At 55.7% G+C, this 20,470-nt stretch overlaps 1 protein-coding gene across 1 annotated transcript in view; it reads left to right on the plus strand.

The window, feature by feature from the left end:
• IGDCC3 (immunoglobulin superfamily DCC subclass member 3) overlaps window positions 1-12,940 on the plus strand; it is a 42,080-nt gene extending 29,140 nt beyond the window's left edge. Inside the window, exons 3-14 of the mRNA XM_068993509.1 lie at window positions 5,950-6,094; window positions 6,465-6,595; window positions 7,056-7,193; window positions 8,489-8,647; window positions 9,781-9,946; window positions 10,210-10,457; window positions 10,648-10,812; window positions 11,126-11,317; window positions 11,474-11,578; window positions 12,050-12,188; window positions 12,314-12,518; window positions 12,770-12,940. Of these exons, the coding sequence (XP_068849610.1) occupies window positions 5,950-6,094; window positions 6,465-6,595; window positions 7,056-7,193; window positions 8,489-8,647; window positions 9,781-9,946; window positions 10,210-10,457; window positions 10,648-10,812; window positions 11,126-11,317; window positions 11,474-11,578; window positions 12,050-12,188; window positions 12,314-12,518; window positions 12,770-12,940 (1,964 nt within the window). The remainder of the gene's footprint in view (window positions 1-5,949; window positions 6,095-6,464; window positions 6,596-7,055; window positions 7,194-8,488; window positions 8,648-9,780; window positions 9,947-10,209; window positions 10,458-10,647; window positions 10,813-11,125; window positions 11,318-11,473; window positions 11,579-12,049; window positions 12,189-12,313; window positions 12,519-12,769) is intronic.
• The last annotated feature ends 7,530 nt before the right edge of the window (window positions 12,941-20,470 follow it).

The raw sequence follows: 20,470 nt of genomic DNA on the forward strand, positions 1-20,470 counted from the left end.
CTGAATGTCCTCAGAGTTCATCTACGTTGTGGCATGTGTCAGAAGGCTGAGTAATATTCCACTGTGGGCTTCCCTGGTGGCTCAGTGGTAAAGAATCTGCCTGCCTGCCAGTGCAGGAGACGCAGGTTCTATTCCTGCGTTGGGACGATTCCGTGGAGGAGGAAATGGCAACCCACTGCAGTATTCTTGCCTGGGAAATCCCATGGACAGAGGATTCTGGCGGGCTACAGTCCACGGGGTTGCACAAGAGTCAGGCATGACTTCGTGACTAAAAAACAACAGCAGCGATATCCCATTGTGTAAACATATTTCGTTTATCCATTCATCTGTTGATGATCACCTGAACTTCTCTCACATTTTAGCTATTGTAAATAAGGCTGCTTTGAACGTGGATGTACAGCTACTTCTTTGAGACCTGTAATTCTTGGGGGTAGATACCCAGAGGTGAAATTGCTGGGTCATATGGTGGTTCTGCTTTTAAGTTTCTATTTATTTGTTTATTTTTGGCAGTGCTGAGTCTTTGTTGCGCACTTGGGCTTTCTCTAGTTGTGGTGGGCGGGCTTCTCATCGTGGTGGCTTCTCTTGTGGAGCATGGGCTCTAGTCAGGGGGGGTTCAGTATTTCCTGCAGACAGGCCCAGGAGTTGTGGCCCACGGGCTTAGTTGTCCCGTGGCATGTGGGATCTTCCCAGACCAGGGATCAAACCCGTGGTCCCTGCATTGGCAGACAGATTCTTAACCATTGGACCACCAGGGAAGTCCTCTCTTTTTAAGTGTTTGAGGAACGCCCTCACTGTTTTCGCTAGCAGCTGCACCAGTTAACATTCCTACCAACAGTCCACAGCGATTCCATTTTTTTCCCAGGCTTGCCAACACTTGTTATTTTCTGTTATTTCTTGCTGTTGCTTTGATCGTAGCCATCCCAATGGGTGTGAGGTGGCATCTCATTATGGTTTTCATTTGCGTTTCTCTAATGCTTAGTGTCTTTTGGTTTGTACTAAATCTTTGAACTCCAGTGTGTATTTTAAAGGTACAGCCCAACTAAATTTGGACTGGTCACATTTCAAGTGCTTAATAGCCAGCTCCTCTATTGGAAAATGAAATTCTCAGGGGGAAAGTTGGGGCATTCATTGGGTGGAAGCATATGGGGTTCAGGCATGTCTCTAGTACAAGGAAAAGTGTTAACATCTGAGCTGCTTGAGGGGCAGCAGGGCATTCAGGACATCTCTGGTCCTTGGCAGGAAGGGATCCAAAGAGAGGGACTGGCCTTGATGGCCTTCGGAAGAGTTTGCAGATCGTGGTTGTTCTTGAAGGCAGTATGAATGGGGGCAGTTGGTGCCTCAGACCCCCAGTGCCTCCGGCTTCCACAAAGGCTGTGTTTTGAACTCTCCATCCTGGCAAGCCCACTGATCTTTTTGTCATCACACACCAGACAGGAGTCTGGCTGTAGCCAAGGGCTAGAGGCTGGGCCAGGGGGATGTGGCCGGCTTTCTTCCCAGCACTCTGCCCCGACCCTTCCTGCCCCGCAGCGTCCCCCTGGAGCCTGTCTAATCAGATCCAGGCCTGACCTCGCCAGAGGTCCTGGACCAGGAGGAAAGCCCCCTCCCCTCCCTGAGCCACTCTAGATCTGGCTCTCAGGGGAACTCCCCTCCCCTTGGGTGATTTATAGGGGTATCCAGGAGCCATATCCTGCCTGTTTCTGCTCCCTTCCAGGCTGGTGGGTTGCTGGGCTCTCTCTCTGAACCCTCTTTCCTCATGGCGTGTGTATACCCATAGAGGAAATAGGGAGTGGCTGGGAGACTCCTCTGCAGACTGTTTGGGGACTAAGGTACTTTCTTCTTCGCTTCTCCACAGTGACCGCCCCCCCACCCCCCCACCCCGCAGCAAGCAGACCTCTGTCCACCCTGTCACTCTCTCTGGTCCTCACCCCAGAGGGGTGTCCCAACACGACCCCCTCCCATAACCCAACTTGAAGCAAGGAACCCACAATGGCCCCTACCTGACCAACAGGTGTCAGCAGGAGAATAAAGCATCGGCAGCCACAAGCCACAGCTCACCTTCGCATCCACCAGCCACAGACACGCTGCCACCCACACTGGCCTCTGGGCAGTGTTTCCAGCCCCCACAGTGACCCGTGTCTGCCGTTATCTACCACAGTGGCCTCCAGGATGGCTTGCTCAGGGATCAGGGTTTTTGGAGGTTCAGTCCTCAGCCCCTCAGCCCCATGGCTGCCCAGGGACTCTTTCCCAGAGCGAGACACGATCAAGGACTACTTCCCCTAGCTCCGAGGCCAGCTTGTACAAGCCAGTGCAGAACAGACTTGTCAACCCAACACGTCCTACTCTGAGAGATTGGAGATCTGAGTGGCCCCTAGAAACTTTCTCCCCTGACTTCAGGAGTGAACTTGGAGTGAGTGGACAATTCCCAGAGACCCCAGCTCAGCTGAGAATGGACAAAAGAAAGTGAACGTGTTAGTTGCTCAGTCGGGTCTGACTCTTGCAACCCCATGGACTGTAGCCTGCCAGGCTCCTCTGTCCGTGGGATTTCCCAGGCAAGAATACTGAAGTGGGTTGCCATTCCCTTCTCCAGGGGATATTCCCAACCCAGGGATCAAACCCAGGTCTCCTGCACTGCAGGCAGATTCTCTGCTGTCCGAGCCACTAGGAAGTAAAGGCTTGTTTATGAAGGTGGCAGGAATCAGAGATGGTAGGCCCTGAGGAGCTCCTGTTCACCCCTTCATCTGTGGAGGGGAGGGCGGGCGCTTTTGTTACACTGAAGCAGCGGAAACAGGGTTCCCAGAGATGGGCCGTTATGTATACTTTAAGCAACATCACTTTAGAGATGAACTTGTAGCAAAAGCAGTAGAATAAAAAGGTTAAAGTAAAAGAAAGGGGTCCAGCATGGCGTCAGATTTGCTCTTCCTTATTACCCTCCGACACTGCCTGCCCAGGGCCTCACTGTAGTCCCCCAGGACACTGCAGGGATTCACAGGGCTGACCCAAGGGTTGAATAGGAGTGGGAGGAAAGGAGGGGAAGAAGGAGCCTCAGATAAAGGGGGCCAGCCCTCCTATTGCACCACCTGGAGCACACCGTGCAGCCAACTGGGCTCGAGGGGTGGGATTTAGGAACCGTCTCTGGGGCTCACCGCAACCTGCAGCACGGTGGTAACTCCCAACCAGTGAGAAAAGGCTAGTCCCACCTGCAGTCCACTCTAGGGTCACCTGGCCTTGGAGAGTGAACAATTTGCTGGAGAACTAAGGGACATCCCAGCACAGGGCTTAGGGCGTGGAACTTCTGATTTGGGGCTGGTAGAGCCACCAACTGGGCCTGGGCCTGTGCCTCAGTTTCCCCTTCCTAAAGTAAATGGGTTGGCTCGTGATTAGTGGTTTTCAAGCACTTTTCAAAACAAAGCTACCCTTCAAAGGAGATGTTTGGCAGAATGGCAGTTAGGTGAAGCTGATAGAGAGGTTCATCAAGGTGCTGCTCTGAGGGAGCAGAGCAGCCCTCCTGGGTGGGGAGGGCCCCTGGCTGCCTCCCAGGGGCCCTGGGGACCTTTCAGACTCTTGTACAGTGAAAAGATGAGCAGACCGACTCCTTAACTACCGCCTTTTCCTGCTCCAGCATTCCTCTTCAGCAGGGCATTCAAGCCAGGCTTTGTCATTGTTTAGTTTTAGGGGAAGGAAGAAGCTTAGAAGCCAAACTTTGTCCATCCTCAGTGCCCTGAGGAGAAGCAGTCCCTTCCCTGGTATCTCTCCCAGGCCAGCTCCTGGCTCTCTGTACCTCCAGGGAGCCCAGAATGGGGGCTGGAAACACAAAAGGATTCGGTTCCTTAATGAGGAGGCATCTGTACTCAGCAGAGCCATTAGTCCCCGCCCCAGTCCCCTGGGGAACTGCAGGCTCCTCTCCAGCTGGAGTGGGGGGGGGGTGGGGTGGGGGAGGGGGGGTGGCAGGCAGCTCCCCAGCTCCTGAGTGGGTCGGGCCGGGTTGTGGGGGCACAGACAGCTGACCCAGGAGTCTGGGTGCCCTCTCCACTCCCTAGGCCTGCCTCCAGCCCTGCCCTCCTGGAGGCTGAGGCCTGGAAGCAGTAGAGGGGTCCCACTGGTGTGTCTGCCCCCTCCCCTGAACCTCTGGGCTGACCTGCAGGCTCTTGGCCAAACACAGCCTTTGGCCTGAGACGGGGTAGGCTGACCTCACGATGCTCCCTGGGGATCATTTCACCAAGCCTGATGGGGACACCAGCTGGGCACTTGCCTCCACCCCCCTCCCCTAGGGCCCAAGGTGCCCTTTGTAAGAACTATATCTACCTGGGGACATGTGTGATGGATTACCTACACAGAAGCCACAGAAGCGGAACCATACACCAGCCACAGGAGCTGAGGGATACAAACCCCCATTCACATCCAGCCTCAGACCCACACACCACACCACACATACACACACACAGCCCCATCCTCCCACACACACAGCCCTGCACACATGTGCAAGGAGGTGCTCACACCCATCAGCCACACTCCCAGGAGGCCCTGAAAGAGGAGGAGGGAAGGCTGGGGATTTTTATGCATGTTTATATTTAATGAACCACATGCAAATGAGACGGAGAACGTGCCACAAAAGATCAGCCCCCAGAGACTCTGGCAAGAAGGGCACAAAGGCTTGGCCTTTCTGAGCTGCCCTGGAGTCCTGCACAGGCTGGAGGATTGAGGGGGTCTGACATGGGGTGTGCCCGCCTGCAACCAGGAAGCTGGGAGCCGGAGCTGGGACAAGCTCCAGGGTCCCTGCTGCTGTGGGGGAGGGCTCCTTCTGGGAGGGGACAACTGTCCCCATTGATGGAGTGTTGGAGGGGAGGGGCTGCCTGCCTGGACAGATGGTGAGCCGCCTTCCCGCACTTGAAGCAAAGTGGATTTTAATGAAATCACAGCCCTGGTGCTGAAACTGGGAAGCCGCGTGGGAGGGGCCCCTTCCCCGGGGCTTTACAGGTTGGGGAGTGGGGATGGCTGGGAATGAGGGTGGGCAGGGACACTTAACCAGCTGAAAATGGAGTGAGGGGAGGGGGGTGGCCTACGGCCCCTCTCATGATCAACCCCTCTCATGATCAGCGCTGGAGCAGTTAGTTCAGATCCCCGAAAGGTGGGGAGGCAGTCCCTGAATATTTATGACACATTGAAATGTAGATTGGTGGGTCTGACAGTCTTCTGAGAGGCTTGTCACCTTCGATGGATATACCACCCTCTTGGGGTACGTTGAGAAGCTGCAGAAGAACTGGGGATAAAGGGACGATGATGAAGGGCAAAGAAAGCCACTGGGCTCTGGTCACCAGGGTCTAAGGACTGCTGGGTGACGCTGGCCTAGTCACTTCCCCTCTCTGGGCCTGTTTCCTATTCTGTAAAATGCGCAGCATACTATTTAGCACCTGCATACTTTAGCCGGGGGAGGGGGGCTTCCCTGGGGGCTCAGCGGTAAAGAACCCGTCTGCCAATGCAGGAGACAATCCCTGGGTCAGGAATATCTCCTAGAGAAGGAAATGGCAACCCACTCCAATATTCTTGCCTGGGAAATCTGTAGCCCTCCAGGCTCCTCTGTCCTTGTGGGTCACAAAAAGCTGGACATGACTTGCGACTGAGCAACCACCACCACCTAAGGGGGAGTTTATAAAAAATAAATCCAAAAGCAGCTGTAAAAGTGGGGAGCAGGCCCTGGGAGCAAGGCTTTCCATGACTGGCCTCTGTGTGCCCACAGCCCAGTTTCAGTGTTAGAGGTTTATCATTCAAGAATTCGTCCATACCTTTCTCAGTGTCCAGCCAGGCCTATACTGTGCCTTTGGGGGAGATGTTCCCACAGGTAGGAGGCAGGGTAAGCGCTGCTGTGCGATCTGAGGCCCCCACACCCTCTCCCATCCCTTCTGCTTCTCGGCAGCGTGCCTCCCCCGTGCACACCTCCTTTTCTTTCTCCAGCCATGTCAGACTTCCACGTGCATCCCCAGGCCACCGTGGGCGAGGAGGGCGGTGTGGCCCGCTTCCAGTGCCAAATCCACGGGCTCCCCAAACCCCTCATCACCTGGGAGAAGAACAGGGTCCCCATTGACACAGAAAATGAGAGGTGAGCCCTGGGTGGGCATGACCGGGAGGCTCATGGTATGACCAGGAGGCAGGCCCAGTCCAGTGTCTGGGCCTTGAAGAAGGCCTGCCTGCAGCCTCTGGGGTGGTATTCCTGCAACTTTGTTGAGACTGAGTATCTGTGTGGCTTGTGGACCCAGATGTAATACTTGAGTCAGTGAGAAGATGGGTGTGTGGTTGTTTGTTGCTGAGGCTGGAATTGCACATGCGTCCCCCAGTGAGAGTCCCAGAGTGTGTCTGCGATGACGAAAGTGAGACTGGGACCATGGCTGGGTGGTGGGCTGTGTCCGTGATGCTGAGTGTCCTTGGGCCAGGAGTGCTGTGCTGGTGGTTGACCGTGCCCCCCACCACAGGTACACGCTGCTGCCCAAGGGAGTCCTGCAGATCACAGGCCTTCGGGCTGAGGACAGCGGCGTCTTCCACTGTGTGGCCTCGAACATCGCCAGCGTCCGGGTCAGCCGCGGGGCCAGGCTCACCGTGACAGGTGCGGGCCTCTGCCCATCGCATCCTTCCCCACCACCACGTCACCCTCCCTTCAGTGGAGTTCCAGGGCCTAGACTGTCGAGTGTGTACCGAGCACCTTCTGAGCGCCTAGCTCTGTGCTCCTCCTCCTGAGGAGGGCGCAGGGACCCCGAGGAGGGTGCAGGGACCTCAAGGTCCCTCGCTAGCTCAGATCTCTTGGAGGAAGCCCACCCTCTGCTTCTAGGTGGTTAGGTGGGGGTGGCTGTCCCACCGCGAGAGGCCCTGACTGGAGAGATGAGTGTGATAACGTCCAGGGACCGCCAGCATCTCCTCTCTCCACCCACCGGACCTGGTTTGGGACTGCAACTTGTCTCCCACCCCCCATGGCCTGAGCTGTGTATACGGGTACGGGGAGGGGGAGTGTGGTGAGGAGGTGGGAAGGGTCCCAGCTACAGTGAAGCAATGTGGCATCTTCCTCCCAGGCTCAGGCTCTGGGGCCTACAAGGAACCTACGATCCTCGTGGGGCCTGAGAACCTCACCCTGACTGTGCACCAGACCGCGGTGCTCGAGTGTGTCGCCACGGGCAACCCGCGCCCCATTGTGTCCTGGAGCCGCCTGGGTGAGCCCCATCCTGCAGCCCCCGCCTCCCCCAACCCTGGGAGGGCCAGTCTCTTCTCCCAGCGCTAGGGGAACTTGGAATCCTGTTTATTCTCCGTGGGGGTCCGTTTCCTCAGTCCTAGGGAGGGGGTGGTTTCCCTCTCCTTGGCAGGACCGGGGAGGTCCGCCTGCCCAGTGCATTCTCCCTCCCCCCCGTGTAGATGGCTTAGCTCCCCGGGTTACCTCGTCCAGTCCTCCTCCAGTCCTGTGCCAGCTCACCTCCTCCATGCTCCGCTCACCCCTGGCCTCACCACTGGGGCCTCCAGAACCTCTCTGCAGCTCAGCACCCCTAGTCACTTCCCCCTCCGGCTCATCTCTGTCCTCTACACCCTGGCCATCTTACCCAGCGATGCAATCCCAAACCCCTCAAAATCTCAGCCGGTAGTCACACCCTCTCTCCGAGAGCCCGAGTCTCTAGCCTGGTCCCCTAAATCCCCAGCCTAAATCCCCAGGCAGCTGAAGGAGAGAAATGAAAGGGTGCAGATGGGCCCACATTGTCTGAGTGGAGAGGTCACTGGGGGAAGGAAAGTCTGGAGGGGACGGGGTGGGGTCGCATTCACAAGGAGACTGCAGTACATTGTAGCAGCTGAGTGATGGGGAAGGAGGGGGCAGCAGGCAGGATAATGGAGTAGATTTCACCACTTCAGAGGCTGAATGGGGAGCTGTCTCCTCGCATTCTGACTGTGCTAATCTGATCCTGGGTGGGGGGAGGGCCCAGGGCCTGGGAGAGGCTGAAAAGAGTGGCCTCACCATTAGGAGGAGCCCATAGGCCTGGTAAAGACCATCTGGGAGAGCATTTCCCAAAGCGTGATCTGCAAGGGGAAGGAAATGGCTTGGTGGTCTAGCAAGTTTGGGAAACAGAGTCAACCAGATGCCTTGGCTGCGGGACTTGTCAGAGCCTTGATATTAATGGGCATTGGGATAGTCAAGGAGCAGAATGGATATTTGATCAAGGAACTTTGCTCAGGAGAGATAAATCAGGCTGGGGAATGTCCACGTAAGACCTTACTTTTCTGTTTGAGAAATGAGGCGGAAGGGACTTGAAGGTCACCAGAGAGGCAGTGGCAATGCTAGGATTAGGACCCAGTTCCCTCCTGCCGGGGCAAGAGTTTCCTGTGCTGCCCCTGCCCCTCCAGCATGCCGTGATGCTTGGAGAGAAGAGCCAGAGGCAAAGACAGGGGCTCCCTGGAGGACTGATGGTGCTCAAGCTGGAACGTTCCTGGACACCTCCTTCCCTGACCCTCCCTTCCTCTTTAGATGGCCGCCCCATTGGGGTGGAGGGCATCCAGGTGCTGGGCACGGGGAACCTCATCATCTCAGACGTAACTGTACAGCACTCAGGCGTCTACGTCTGTGCAGCCAACAGGCCCGGCACCCGGGTGAGGAGAACAGCCCAGGGCCGGCTGGTGGTGCAAGGTACGGGCTCCCCCACCCAACGCCGCCCCGCACTGCCCCTTCACCTGCCCCATCCTGCCCAAGCCCAGGGCCTGATGCTTGCCCACGTGCCTGTCCTCACCCTAACCTTGCCCCTGCCCTCTCCAGGCCCCTCCCCCCAGGAATGTATGTGTTGGGAAGGGAAGGGCATCTTTGGTCATTGGTCCTTCCAGGTGCCATCACCCCCCATTCATTTCCACCTTGTAATCTCAGCGGGTCTCCCTGACGTGTGCCATCCCCCTCCCTGGGTCCCCTCCCGTCACATGCTGTTCTCATTCACACATGTGGCACTTCCACGCTCACACCTGCACGCACGCTCTCAGCATGTTTGTCATTTCACACTCTCACACCCCAGCTCCCTCCACACACGCAAACACACGCGCACACACACATTCTCCCCTCCGGAAGCGTGCGGGCCCTCTGCAGTTGACCAGGTCATTCTGTCCATCCTCCTGTCCTGGACCTCAGCTGTCTCTGTGAACTGGGCTTGGCGGTCCATTCTCAGGGTGGGGGTGGGGGGCCGGTTCTGTGGTTGTTCCCTCCTGGAGAGCTGGGGAAGAGATGGGAGAGAGAGGAATTAGGAACTTAAATGCCTGTTTGTTTAGCATTCCATGTGCCGTTAGTCTGTCCAAATGAAAGTGATGGAGCATTTCATTTCTCGGGTGTTAATGGAAGCTCGAGGCTTGGGATTGGAGGAGAGTGGAACAGAATGTAGGGGTGAGGGGAGCCGGTACTGAGGGCTCATCCATCTCCCCGTCATTACCGCCTTCAAGGTGCAGCCAAACCTATTAGCACATTTATTTATTTAACAATTTACTGAACAGGGAGCTCAGCTTGATTGCTTTCGGATACAAATGTCAGTCTTTTAAATAGTCATTAAAATGGAGTCCTCTCTTGGGTCTGCCTCTCCGAGGCGGAGGGAGGTGAGGGCTGCCATATCCTGGAGGCTGGACCAGGCTGGAGGGTGGGCCCCACCCGGGGGACTCTCCCCGCCCACCGGCTCTCCTGAAGGTCTCTGGCCCCGCCCTCTCGCCTCCTCATTCCTTCACTCAGAGGTGTCCCCTGCGTCTCCCCCTGACCCCTCACGCTTCTCTGTGCCCCCACCCTGACCCTAGCCCCGGCAGAGTTTGTCCAGCACCCCCAGTCCATCTCCAGGCCGGTTGGGACCACAGCCATGTTCACCTGCCAAGCCCAGGGCGAGCCACCTCCTCACGTGACATGGTTGAAGAATGGACAGGTGCTGGGGCCCGGAGGCCACGTCAGGCTCAAGAATAACAACAGGCACGTGCGTGGCATGTGTACCGGGGTGAGGCGTGGGGAGGTATCGGGGAAGGGGGTTTCGGATGAGTGGTCCAGGCAGGCCGTGCACCTCCTGCTGGCCAAGAATACTAAACTGGGGCTCTGGAGACTTGGATTTGAGTCCCAGGTCTGCCCCTAACTAGCTGAGAGACCTCAGACAAGCCTGTTGTTGTGGGGAGATGTGGCCCACCTCCGAGGAGACTCTGGGAGGAGGAGGGGGTCTGAGGCTCCCCCTCTCCCTGCAGCACCCTGACCATTTCTGGAATCGGCCCTGAAGATGAGGCCATTTACCAGTGCGTGGCCGAGAACAGCGCCGGCTCCTCTCAAGCCAGCGCCAGGCTGACCGTGCTGTGGGCCGAGGGGCTGCCCGGGCCCCCCCTCAACGTGCAGGCGGTCTCCGTATCGTCCACCGAGGTCCGCGTGTCCTGGACCGAGCCCCTGGTGAACACCAGGGAGATCATCGGCTATGTCCTGCACATCAGGAAGGCTGCCGGTGGGTGGGGCCCCGGAGGGCAAGGCTGCCTCTGCAGCGCTTTCCTCTTACTCCCACGCGTCCTGACCCTCCTGACCCGACACCTTCCCTTGCTCCTCTGGACTGCCCCCTGGCGGCCGCCCCCGTTTCCCCAGTGTGGGCAGGATTCTTTCCTGCCCCTTCACTGCCTACCCCGCCCTGGCCTCCCCAGACCCCCCGGAACTGGAGTACCAGGAAGCAGTTAGCAAGAGCACCTTCCAGCATCTGGTGAGCGACCTGGAGCCTTCCACTGCCTACAGCTTCTACATCAAAGCCTACACGCCCCGGGGAGCCAGCTCAGCCTCCGCCCCCACCCTGGCCAGCACTCTAGGCGAAGGTGAGGTCTGGGTGTGGAGCACAAAGCCCCAGGGTTTTAGGCAGAACCCATGTGCACCGTTGTTCAGGCTGTGCAGGGCACATAGGGCTTCGCCCTGGGGCTGAGACGGGGCTGGGTTAGCTTGGAAGAAGGGGTGCCCTTTTCTGTTGATAATTCATGCAAAGGCGCTGTTTGAGCAAGCAGAGGCCCTGGGTAGGGTCAGAGCAGCCGGGCTCTCGGGGTCAGTGGGGTCTGGGGCGTAGGTGGCTGGTGGGAGGGAAGCGCTTCAGTGGCCACCAGGTCCTCACATCTCAGCCCCCTTCTCCACCCACAGCCCCCGCCCCACCGCCGCTGTCAGTGCGGGTCCTGGGCAGCTCCACCCTGCAGCTGCTGTGGGAGCCTTGGCCCCGGCTGGCCCAGCACGAGGGCGGCTTCAAGCTGTTCTACCGCCCCGCGAGCAAGGCCTCCTTCACTGGCCCCATTCTGCTTCCCGGAGCTGTCTCCTCCTACAACCTCAGCCAGCTCGGTGAGGCAGATGCGGCCCGGGGCTTGGGGCGCTGGGCAGGGGTGCGGTGCCTGGGGCCAGCAGGCGGTTCCCAGGGGTCTTCTCCAGTTCACCCTGGAGACACCATTGCCTGGTGGGGCCTGGGGCGGTCCCTCAGCAACCTGCCCTTGCCCCCAGACCCCACTGCAGTGTACGAGGTGAAGCTGCTTGCCTACAACCAGCATGGGGACGGCAATGCTACAGTCCGCTTCGTGTCTCTGAGGGGAGCAGCTGAGAGGACAGGTGAGGGGTGGGTGTGGGGTCTGGCCAAAGACTGGCCCTTAGGAAGGGAGGCCAGAAGCTGAGTGGGGGACGGGGGGAGCAGGCATCCAGGGAAAGGAGGCGCAAACAGTACACGAAGAGCTGGAGAACATAGGCTTAGACCTGAGCTTGATGCTTGGCTGCGTGACCTTGGGTAAGTTACTTAACCTCTCTGAGCCCTCATTTTCTCCTTCATAAAACAGAGATGGAATACCTTTATAGAAGTGTATGGAGGATGAAATGGTCCATCTAAAGTGTTATTCCTAGTATTTGGCACCAAGTTAGTGTTCAGTCATTGGTAAAAAGAACCAAAAACGATGGGCTGGGACCCCGTAGACAAGGGCAAACGCCATGTGAACTAGGGGGGTAGGAGCAGATGCGGGAGAAGTAACCCACAAAGGCTGGGTGTCTGGGAGCCACAGCCCCCAACCTGCCCCTGCTTCTACACCCCAGCCCTGAGCCCACCATGTGACTGTCGGAAGGAGGAGGCCACCAACCAGACGTCCACCACGGGCATCGTCATCGGCATCCACATCGGGGTCACCTGCATCATCTTCTGTGTCCTCTTCCTCTTATTTGGCCAAAGGGGCAGGTGGGTCCTGGGCCGGCACGGGGCAGGGGAGCCACACGGGAGGGGCAGTTTGGGGCCCACTGTCTCCATCCCTGTGTTCTTGCCGCTCCCACATCCCTCCTCCTAACTCTTGGCTCATCCCCTAGGGTCCTCTTGTGCAAGGATGTGGAAAACCAGCTCTCCCCTCCTCAGGGCCCCCGGAGCCAGAGGGACCCTGGCATCCTGGCACTGAATGGGGCGGGACGGGCAGAGCGGGCCCAGCTGGGCCGAGACAGGAAACGCGTGGATGTGAAGGAACTGGAGCAGCTATTCCCCCGAGCAGGGGCTATGCAGCCTCACCCTAGACCCACGGTGAGTGCCCCTGCCTGAGCCAGGCCCCTGCTTTAGGCTGTGCCCTCCTTACCTTGGCCATAGGCCTCGGTCACCAGCCTCTGCCAAGCTACAAGACACAGAGCATCTCTCTCTGTGCCCCCAAGTCAGGCAGGAAGGCCTGGAGACCTAACCCCTGAGTGGAATGGGCTCCAGCGCCTGACCCTCTGACTCGGGGCTCGTGGGCCTCTGGGCCCCCTTGATGAGGCCTGTGTGACTCGCCCTGTCCCCAGCAGGACCCCGAGGCCCCTGCCCTGTGTGAGGAGACCCAGCTCAACATGCTGCCGCTTCAGGGGTTCAGCCTCCTGGAGGAGATGCCGTCGGAGGCCCTGCCACCCCAGGACGTGGGCCCTGGCCTCCCGAGTGAAGGACTGGCTGCCCAGCCTGCTCCCTCGGGACCGTAGCCGGTGTCTGGCAGGCTCTGCCGGGAGCAACCCCCATTCTCAGGTCAAAGGCAAGATTTCTCCTGTCATGTGGGATTCACGTAGGGGCTTCCCAGGCGCTTCTGTCCTGACTGATCCTCTGATTCTCAAGACCTACAGTAGCCTCAGCAAGAACCCCTCCAAGGACCCAGAAGGGTTCCTACAGGACCCCCCACCTTGGGCCAAGGCCCCCCTTCACCTCTGCTTGTACCCACATGACTTGAAACTGAACTAATGTTTTCCTTTAAAAAAGAACAAACTTAAGAAAAAGAAAAAAGAGCGAGAGAGAAAGAGAAGAGAGAAGGTGAATTAGACTCCAAAACTATGCGCCAGCTGAGGCTGGGCGCCCGACACTGTCAGCCTCCGCGACCTTGTTTTCTCAGGATGGAGTTTTGCTGTTTTGGCTCTCAGCACCTACCTCAGCCGGAATGAATGTCCTCGGGGGAGTGGGGCTGTGGCCTCAGCCCCTTGCCCCACAGAACCCCGAATGCACTCCTACCTCAAGCCCCTTTGGGGGCACCCCTTCTCCCTCCCCACATTATTGCCCAGAGTTAAAAAAAAAAAAAAAAAGGAAAAAAAAATACTTCCCCATTTCCAGGTGTGAAAGAAAACGTCTACCTCGAAGTTCACTGGCTCTCAGGCCTGTGTTGTGTCACTGGACCGTCCCTCCTGGCTCCTCACCAAGGGTGGGTCTCTTGGGGCCTGCAGAAATAAAGATGGAATTGGTCAAAGAAAATGTGAAAAAAAAAAAAAGAAAAGCCAAAAATAAGAGGAAAATTTGTTCCTGGGAGTGTAAATCGTTGCTCCAGACTAGCCGCTTCTCAGCACCCTGCTGGTGCTCCATCTCGTCGGCCTGTCCACTCCCATTTTGACCCTCTCAGCCAACTCATCCTTGACCGGGACCCCAAGGACCCTCTCTGTACCTGGGCCTTGGGAGGGTGGGCCGTCACCCCGCAGCCTGCCTGCCCACAGAGCCGCTGGAGCAGACTGGCCCCAGGAATGTACTGTGTGTGCTGGTTGTGTGCATGTTGGCGGAGGTAGGGGGGTGGGGTCCCCAGCCCTCTGTCCCCTGGGACACTGCCAGCTTGACCCACTCCCCCGGGCAGTGGACCAACCACTGTCAGCAGCTACGGCCGGAAACTATTTTTATATGAGGTGTGTTTAAGGATTTATGTTCTTGTGATTTCTTGTTTCTCTTTTCTGTTGTGTTCTTCGAAAGACTTAGTTAAAGATGAAGCAAAAAGGCAAAGGAAACAAATACGTATTTTTGGTTACACGCAAACATTTTTTTAAATAGCAGAAAGAAAACTTTTGTTTTAAAGAAAAAAAAAACAAACTGTATTCTTAAGTATGAGATTAGACCATTAAGTCCCTGACTCCCAACCCTCTAGGGACTCCTCACCCCAGACTTTAGTGGATTAGCTGAAGGAGGTACACTTGATGGGGTTTTCCTGAAAGACTGAAGTCTCATCCATGTGGATTGGGGAAGGGCGCTGTCCCTTCTCCCCAGTGCTGGGCCTGAGCCCAGGGTGCCTCAGACCTCCCAGGCAGTGCCCCGTGGTCCCTGCAGAGTTGTCTCCACACCCCCTTTCTCCTGGAATGCCCTCTCCCTAGGGAAGGGTGGGCATGCGGGAGGGCGGATGGGGCCACCTGGCCCATCTTGGGTTTGCCACACTCATTTTGACTGAATAAAAGTCCTGTTGCCAAAGTGAAGCTTGCGTGTTTGGGTGCCTGTGGCAGGTCCTAGGGGAGGGGTGGAAGTGCTGGGTCACGGGGTGATCCAGGCGGACCCTGACAGGGTCGGAGCCCTGGGTGGTCCTACAGGAGCCTGCTAAGTCTTCTCCGTGGGTGGGGAGGCCAGGTAGGTTCTCGCAGCCTCCCTGGGCGGGGGTGGGGGGGTGGAGTTTGATGTTCTCGTTATCACCATCTCCTCTCACAAATGATGGAACCGAGAAAGGATGAGAAATGAAGGAAACCTTTTATATCCCACACGGCCCATCTCGGCAGGGTCTGCCAAGATCAGTTCGCATCCTGGCCAGGTAGCCTGGTTCCAGAGTTTGCCTTCTGACTGCGGCTCATGCCTCCCTAGCTGGCAGGAAGAGATCCGAGACTAGTCCTTCCACCAGATGCTGACAGGCCACCATACGGAGCCAGTGGCCGGGCAGGACTATGTGCTTTTAAAAATAATCAGTTAATTACTTTGGCTGCCCCAGGTCTTGGTTGCAGCATGCGAGATCTTTAGATGTGGCAATGTGGGATCTAGTTCCCTGACCAGGGCTCGAACCGAGCCCCCTACACTGGGAGCTCATGAGACATAGCCCCTGGACCACCAGAGAAGCCCCAGCTATGTGCTTTTTTCTGCCTTGTCTATGAGGAAGGACTAAAGTTGAGGAGACTGGGGCCCTGACTGGCTGAGGCTTTACAGGACACACGGCCAGACCCTTGGCCAGGCCTCTCTGTTCCCCCTGTGGTTTCTTCAGTCCAGACTCCTGAAGCTGCTGAGTCTGAGAATAGGCCAAGAGAGACTGGGCTTAAAAGTGTCGTGCTGACAAAGATCTGGAGGTCTCAGGGCTTCCTTGGAGGTCCACTGGTTAAGACGCCACCCTTCCAATGCAGGGGGTACAGGTTTGATCCCTGGTCCCTGGATCCCACGTGCCGCACAGCAAGGCCAAAAAATTAAAAAAGACTGGAGGTCTCAGTGGGCCTCAAGCTTAGGAAGAAGCAATGATGTAACGCAACTGCTTAGACTGTCAGTGTCCTCTCTGTTGCTGAAATGGAAAGCCAAGGCCCACCCCTGGGAGACTCTGGAGGGCTGGGTTCTATACCCAGAGGCATCTTTTGAGAGGAACAGACAAGGACAGTGGTTGGCAAGCTGAGTTCTCCAGCTGTGGCTAGAGGGTCTGGGGGAGCCTCCTTGCCCATCACACCTAGAGCAGCTTGACTTCTTTTGTCTTCTAAGTTGAACTCTGCATGAGATTTTCATTGGAAAACAGGGTACTGCTTCTAAAAGAAACATCTGAAAGCCCTTGGCCTGGCACTTCTGGAAGAGGCCTGCAGGGGCGGCTGGGGCCAAGGTCAGGCCACAGACAGTGATGGTGCAGTGGATGCTGAGGTGGGAGAGAAGCCTGAGGCCACATGGTACCGTCATGGGTCTTGGTGAGAAGTGGTTGACTTGTCTTGATTTTCCCAGAGGAAGGAACTAAGCCCAAATATAGAAATAATACCTTGCCTTTCTTTACACAGCACTCCACAAACACAGAAATTCTTCAACTTCAGCCATCCAAGGACCACCTGGGGAGGTGATGGGGGGGTCATATGGAGGAGCAGACATGAGGCTAGGAGGGCAGACCACACAGCCTCCAGTGCTCCCTTCCCTCCAAGGCTCCAGGAGGCTAGTACCTCCCCAGGGAGGGGCCCGGAAACCTTTTAAAACCACCTAATAGGACTCACGTAGATGTATGCAAATTGCACACAAATCACATGCAAATAAAGGAAGGGTCTGTTCTAACAAGACCTTGAACTGAGGTAAAAGGAGAAGCAGGGTTCCAATTAGGAAGTTTAGCAGAAATTGCTCTCAGCTGAGTGGCCCAGCTGGACTCTAGGTCCTGAGATTTCAAATGATCCAGTGGCCTCTGGCTGAATCCCTACACACACAGACACACACACACACGTGTGTGTGCGTGAGCAGAAAGCAGCAGCAGCCAGGGATTAAGTTTGCTCCAGTTACCAAATGCTCTGTAACAAACCACCCCAACATGTTAGAGGTTTACCCTAACATTTCTTTTGCGCACACATCTGCAGTTTGGGCCGGGCCCCAGCGTGGAGAGCTGTCTCTGCTCCACTGCGCATCAGCTGTGGCAGCCTGAAGCCCGAGGGCTGGAATCATTTGAAGGCTTGCTCGAGTCTGGTGGCTGATGCTGGCTGTCAGCCTCCGCGCCTACATGTGGCCTCTCCATGTGCCTGGGCTGCCGCACAGCCTGGTGGCTGGGGCCCAGGGATCAGCATCCTGAGAGCCAGGGCCAGGCGGAAACTGCTAGGAAACTTAGAACCTAGCCCTGGACATCCTGCAGCGTCACTGCCATGTTCTGTTCCTGAGAAGCAGGTCACTAAGGCCGTTGTATTCCAGGGAGGGGAGTTAGACTCCTCCACCTTTGGATGGGACTGGAGTCAGAGATGTTGCGGGCTTCTTTGACCACAGGTCCACACCGGAAGGGTGGGTGGAGAATAAGTGTGAGCTGGGAGGCTGGGCAGCAGGAAGGCTGCTCCCCGAGGCTCTGGGGTATGATGGGAGGGGCTGGAGGAAGACAAGCACTGCTCCCGACTCCTAGCCAAGCCATGTTTGTAGGTCTCATCCCTATGATTAGTGAAGCTTGGTCTTGAAGGGCCAGTCCTGAGGTCACAGGAAGGGAGTCCCAGGCCTCTATGAACACCTAGCAAGGGCCTTCTCCACGGCCAGCTCCCTCAGTGCAGCGAGGGCTGAGGGGCCAGGGAGAGCTGGTGCTGGCCTGAGATCCCCACCCACCAGGGATGGTGGTCCCCAGAATGACCCCAGAATGACAGAGCAGGGAGGGACCACTGACCCCTTCATGAGACAGAGAAGACAACCGAGAGCCAGGAGGAGCAGGCATCGCTCAAGTTCACAGAGAAGTTAGAGGCAGGACCAGGGCTGGAGGCCAGGAGCCCTTTGCACTAAACCTAGTCAGGCTACAGTTGATGGGGAGCCTGGGTCCTGGGGAGAACGGGGGTTGGGGATGTGCGAACATGAACCTGGGGGCAGGCAGTGAGGAGAGTAGTCCTCCTGCTCAGGACAAGTGTGGGGCAGCAGGGGTCGGGAGAAACTGGGCTGGCAGCAGGAATGGGGGAGTGGGAGCAGCCAGCGATGAGGGACCTGTCCCGAACTCGGTTCAGGCTAGAGTCAGGGAGTGGGCCGTCTAGACCCGTGCCCTCCCACGAAGAAGTATTACGGGGATCGGTTTGTACATTCTGATTGCACCCAGTGAATTCATATTAGCCAAGAGTTCGGTTTAAGTGTTCAGATGAACTCATTGTTACAGGCAGAAAAAGTGGGCAGAACAAAGTGAGTGAGGGTGAGTGAGATAAAGAAGACAGGACCTCTGCATCCGGCATTGCCTCCGTGAAACGGAGGGAGCCTCTGGACGAAGTATCCCGGCCTGCAGTGTCTCAGCTCCAGGGAGAAAGGCTGTGATTGGCGAGGTTTGCTGCCCCCCTGTGGAAATAGCGAGGATTACAGCTACAGGAAAGAAAGCCTGTCAACCCTCGCTTGATGGAAGCTAGCAGCTAAGCTCAGCCTCACACTGGAGAGAGAGACCTAGCTCTCAGTGAGCAGACCATATCGGCTTGAATTAAAATAACTTCAACTTATCCAGGTACTGGCTCGGATGGGCACTGGCAAGCTGGGAAAGCAGAAGAAAACACGATTCATTGCAGGCCAGAATTAAGGAAGACTTCAAAGACAAGTGGAGAAGAGGGAAGGGCTGAAGGCAAAGGGTAAGCAAAGAACACGGTAAGACCATGGAGCAGCCAGGAGGTTGTCATTTGCTGCGGGAGACCTAGCACATAATAGAGGCTCAATAAACGTATGAATGAATGACTACTAAATCTCCAGAGCATATGTTTTTACACGGTTGATGTGTTTGAGGAAAACTTTACATGGCTTTCCAGGTGGGAAGGGAACTAGTGAGAAAGCCAGAGAGCCTGGAGCTTCCTCGGGAAATGGAAAGGGATGCTATGGAGTCCTTGGTGCCCCGCTGATAAGGATGAGTTCCTCTGTTATTACTTCTGGTGGCATTTCTAGAACACCTCCTTGGAGTCTTCTCACAGCCTTGCAGCAAGCAGAGCTGGACTTACTGTCATCCTCCCATTTACCAGAAAAGGAAATCAAGGCCCAGAGAAATGAGGTGGTAGAACTGGGGCCTGAACCTGGGCCTCCTTGTGCGAAGCCCATGCTGGTTGCTGACTGTTATCTGTAGACTGGTGGGGGCAGGCTTGAAGGCAGACGTGGTCCAAATGGAATGGAATGAAATTAAGATTTTCTTTTTGAATGTTGAGGAGAGATGCAGGGATGGAAGGCCCTGAAGAGGAGGGTTGAGGTGGGCATGTTGGCTAATGCAGGTTGAGTGAGGAACCTCCCGAGCCCCCCACTGACCCCAGATCAGTCCAGGGCCTTTAGCCTGGCATTCAAGCCTCCCTCACAGGAGGCAGTGTCACCCAGGGGTTAAGAGCATGGGCTCAAGTGTATAATCCCCAGTCAGCCACTGTCTGGCTGTGGCCCAGTGGACATCCCTTAAGCTCTGGTGCCGTCGGTTCCTCTTCCATAAACTATGGAGAAGCAGAGCACAGACTTCACAGGTTGTTGTGAGCAGTAAAGAAGTCAGTGACGGAAAGCAGTCAGGACTGTGCTTACTATTACTATTATTATTCAGAACAGAGCCTACTTTTCTACCTGTCATCCACTTCAGTCCTCCAAGCTAGGCTCCTGGCTTCTCTTTTTTTCAATCACTGAAGAAATTTATTTATTTATTTTACTTTACAATATTGTATTGGTTTTGCCATACATTGACATGAATCCGCCACAGGTGTACATGTGTTCCCCATCCTGAGCCCCCTCCCACCTCCCTCCCCATCCCATCCCTCTGGGTCATCCCAGTGCACCAGCCCCGAGCACCCTGTCTCATGCATTGAACCTGGACTGGCGATCTGTTTCACATATGATAATATACATGTTTCAATGCCATTCTCCCAAATCATCCCACCCTCTCCCTCTCCCACAGAGTCCAAAAGACTGTTCTGTACATCTGTGTCTCTTTTGCTGTCTTGCATACAGGGTTATCGTTACCATCTTTCTAAATTCCATATATATGCATTAGTTTACTGTATTGGTGTTTTTCTTTCTGACTTACTTCACTCTGTGTAATAGGCTCCAGTTTCATCCACCTCATTAGAACATGCATTCTTTTTAATGGCTGAGCAATACTCCATTGTGTATATGTACCACAGCTTTCTTATCCATTCATCTGCTGATGGACATCTAGGTTGCTTCCATGTCCTGGCTATTATAAACAGTGCTGTGATGAACATTGGGGTACACATGTCTCTTTCAATTCTGGTTTCCTTGGTGTGTATGCCCAGCAGTGGGATTGGTGGGTCATATGGCAGTTCTATTTCCAGTTTTTTAAGGAATCTCCACACTGTTCTCCATAGTGGCTGTACTAGTTTGCGTTCCCACCAACAGTGTAAGAGGGTTCCCTTTTCTCCACACCCTCTCCAGCATTTATTGCTTGTAGACTTTTGGATCGCAGCCATTCTGACTGGTGTGAAATGGTACCTCATTGTGGTTTTGATTTGCATTTCTCTGACAATGAGTGATGTTGAGCATCTTTTCATGTGTTTGTTAGCCATCTGTATGTCTTCTTTGGAGAAATGTCTGTAATAATGAGAAAACAGAAAGAAATTAAGGAAACAATTCCATTCACCATTGCAATGAAAAGAATA

This window comes from Capricornis sumatraensis, chromosome 2 (genome assembly GCF_032405125.1).
Source record: "Capricornis sumatraensis isolate serow.1 chromosome 2, serow.2, whole genome shotgun sequence".
Lineage (NCBI taxonomy): Eukaryota > Metazoa > Chordata > Mammalia > Artiodactyla > Bovidae > Capricornis > Capricornis sumatraensis.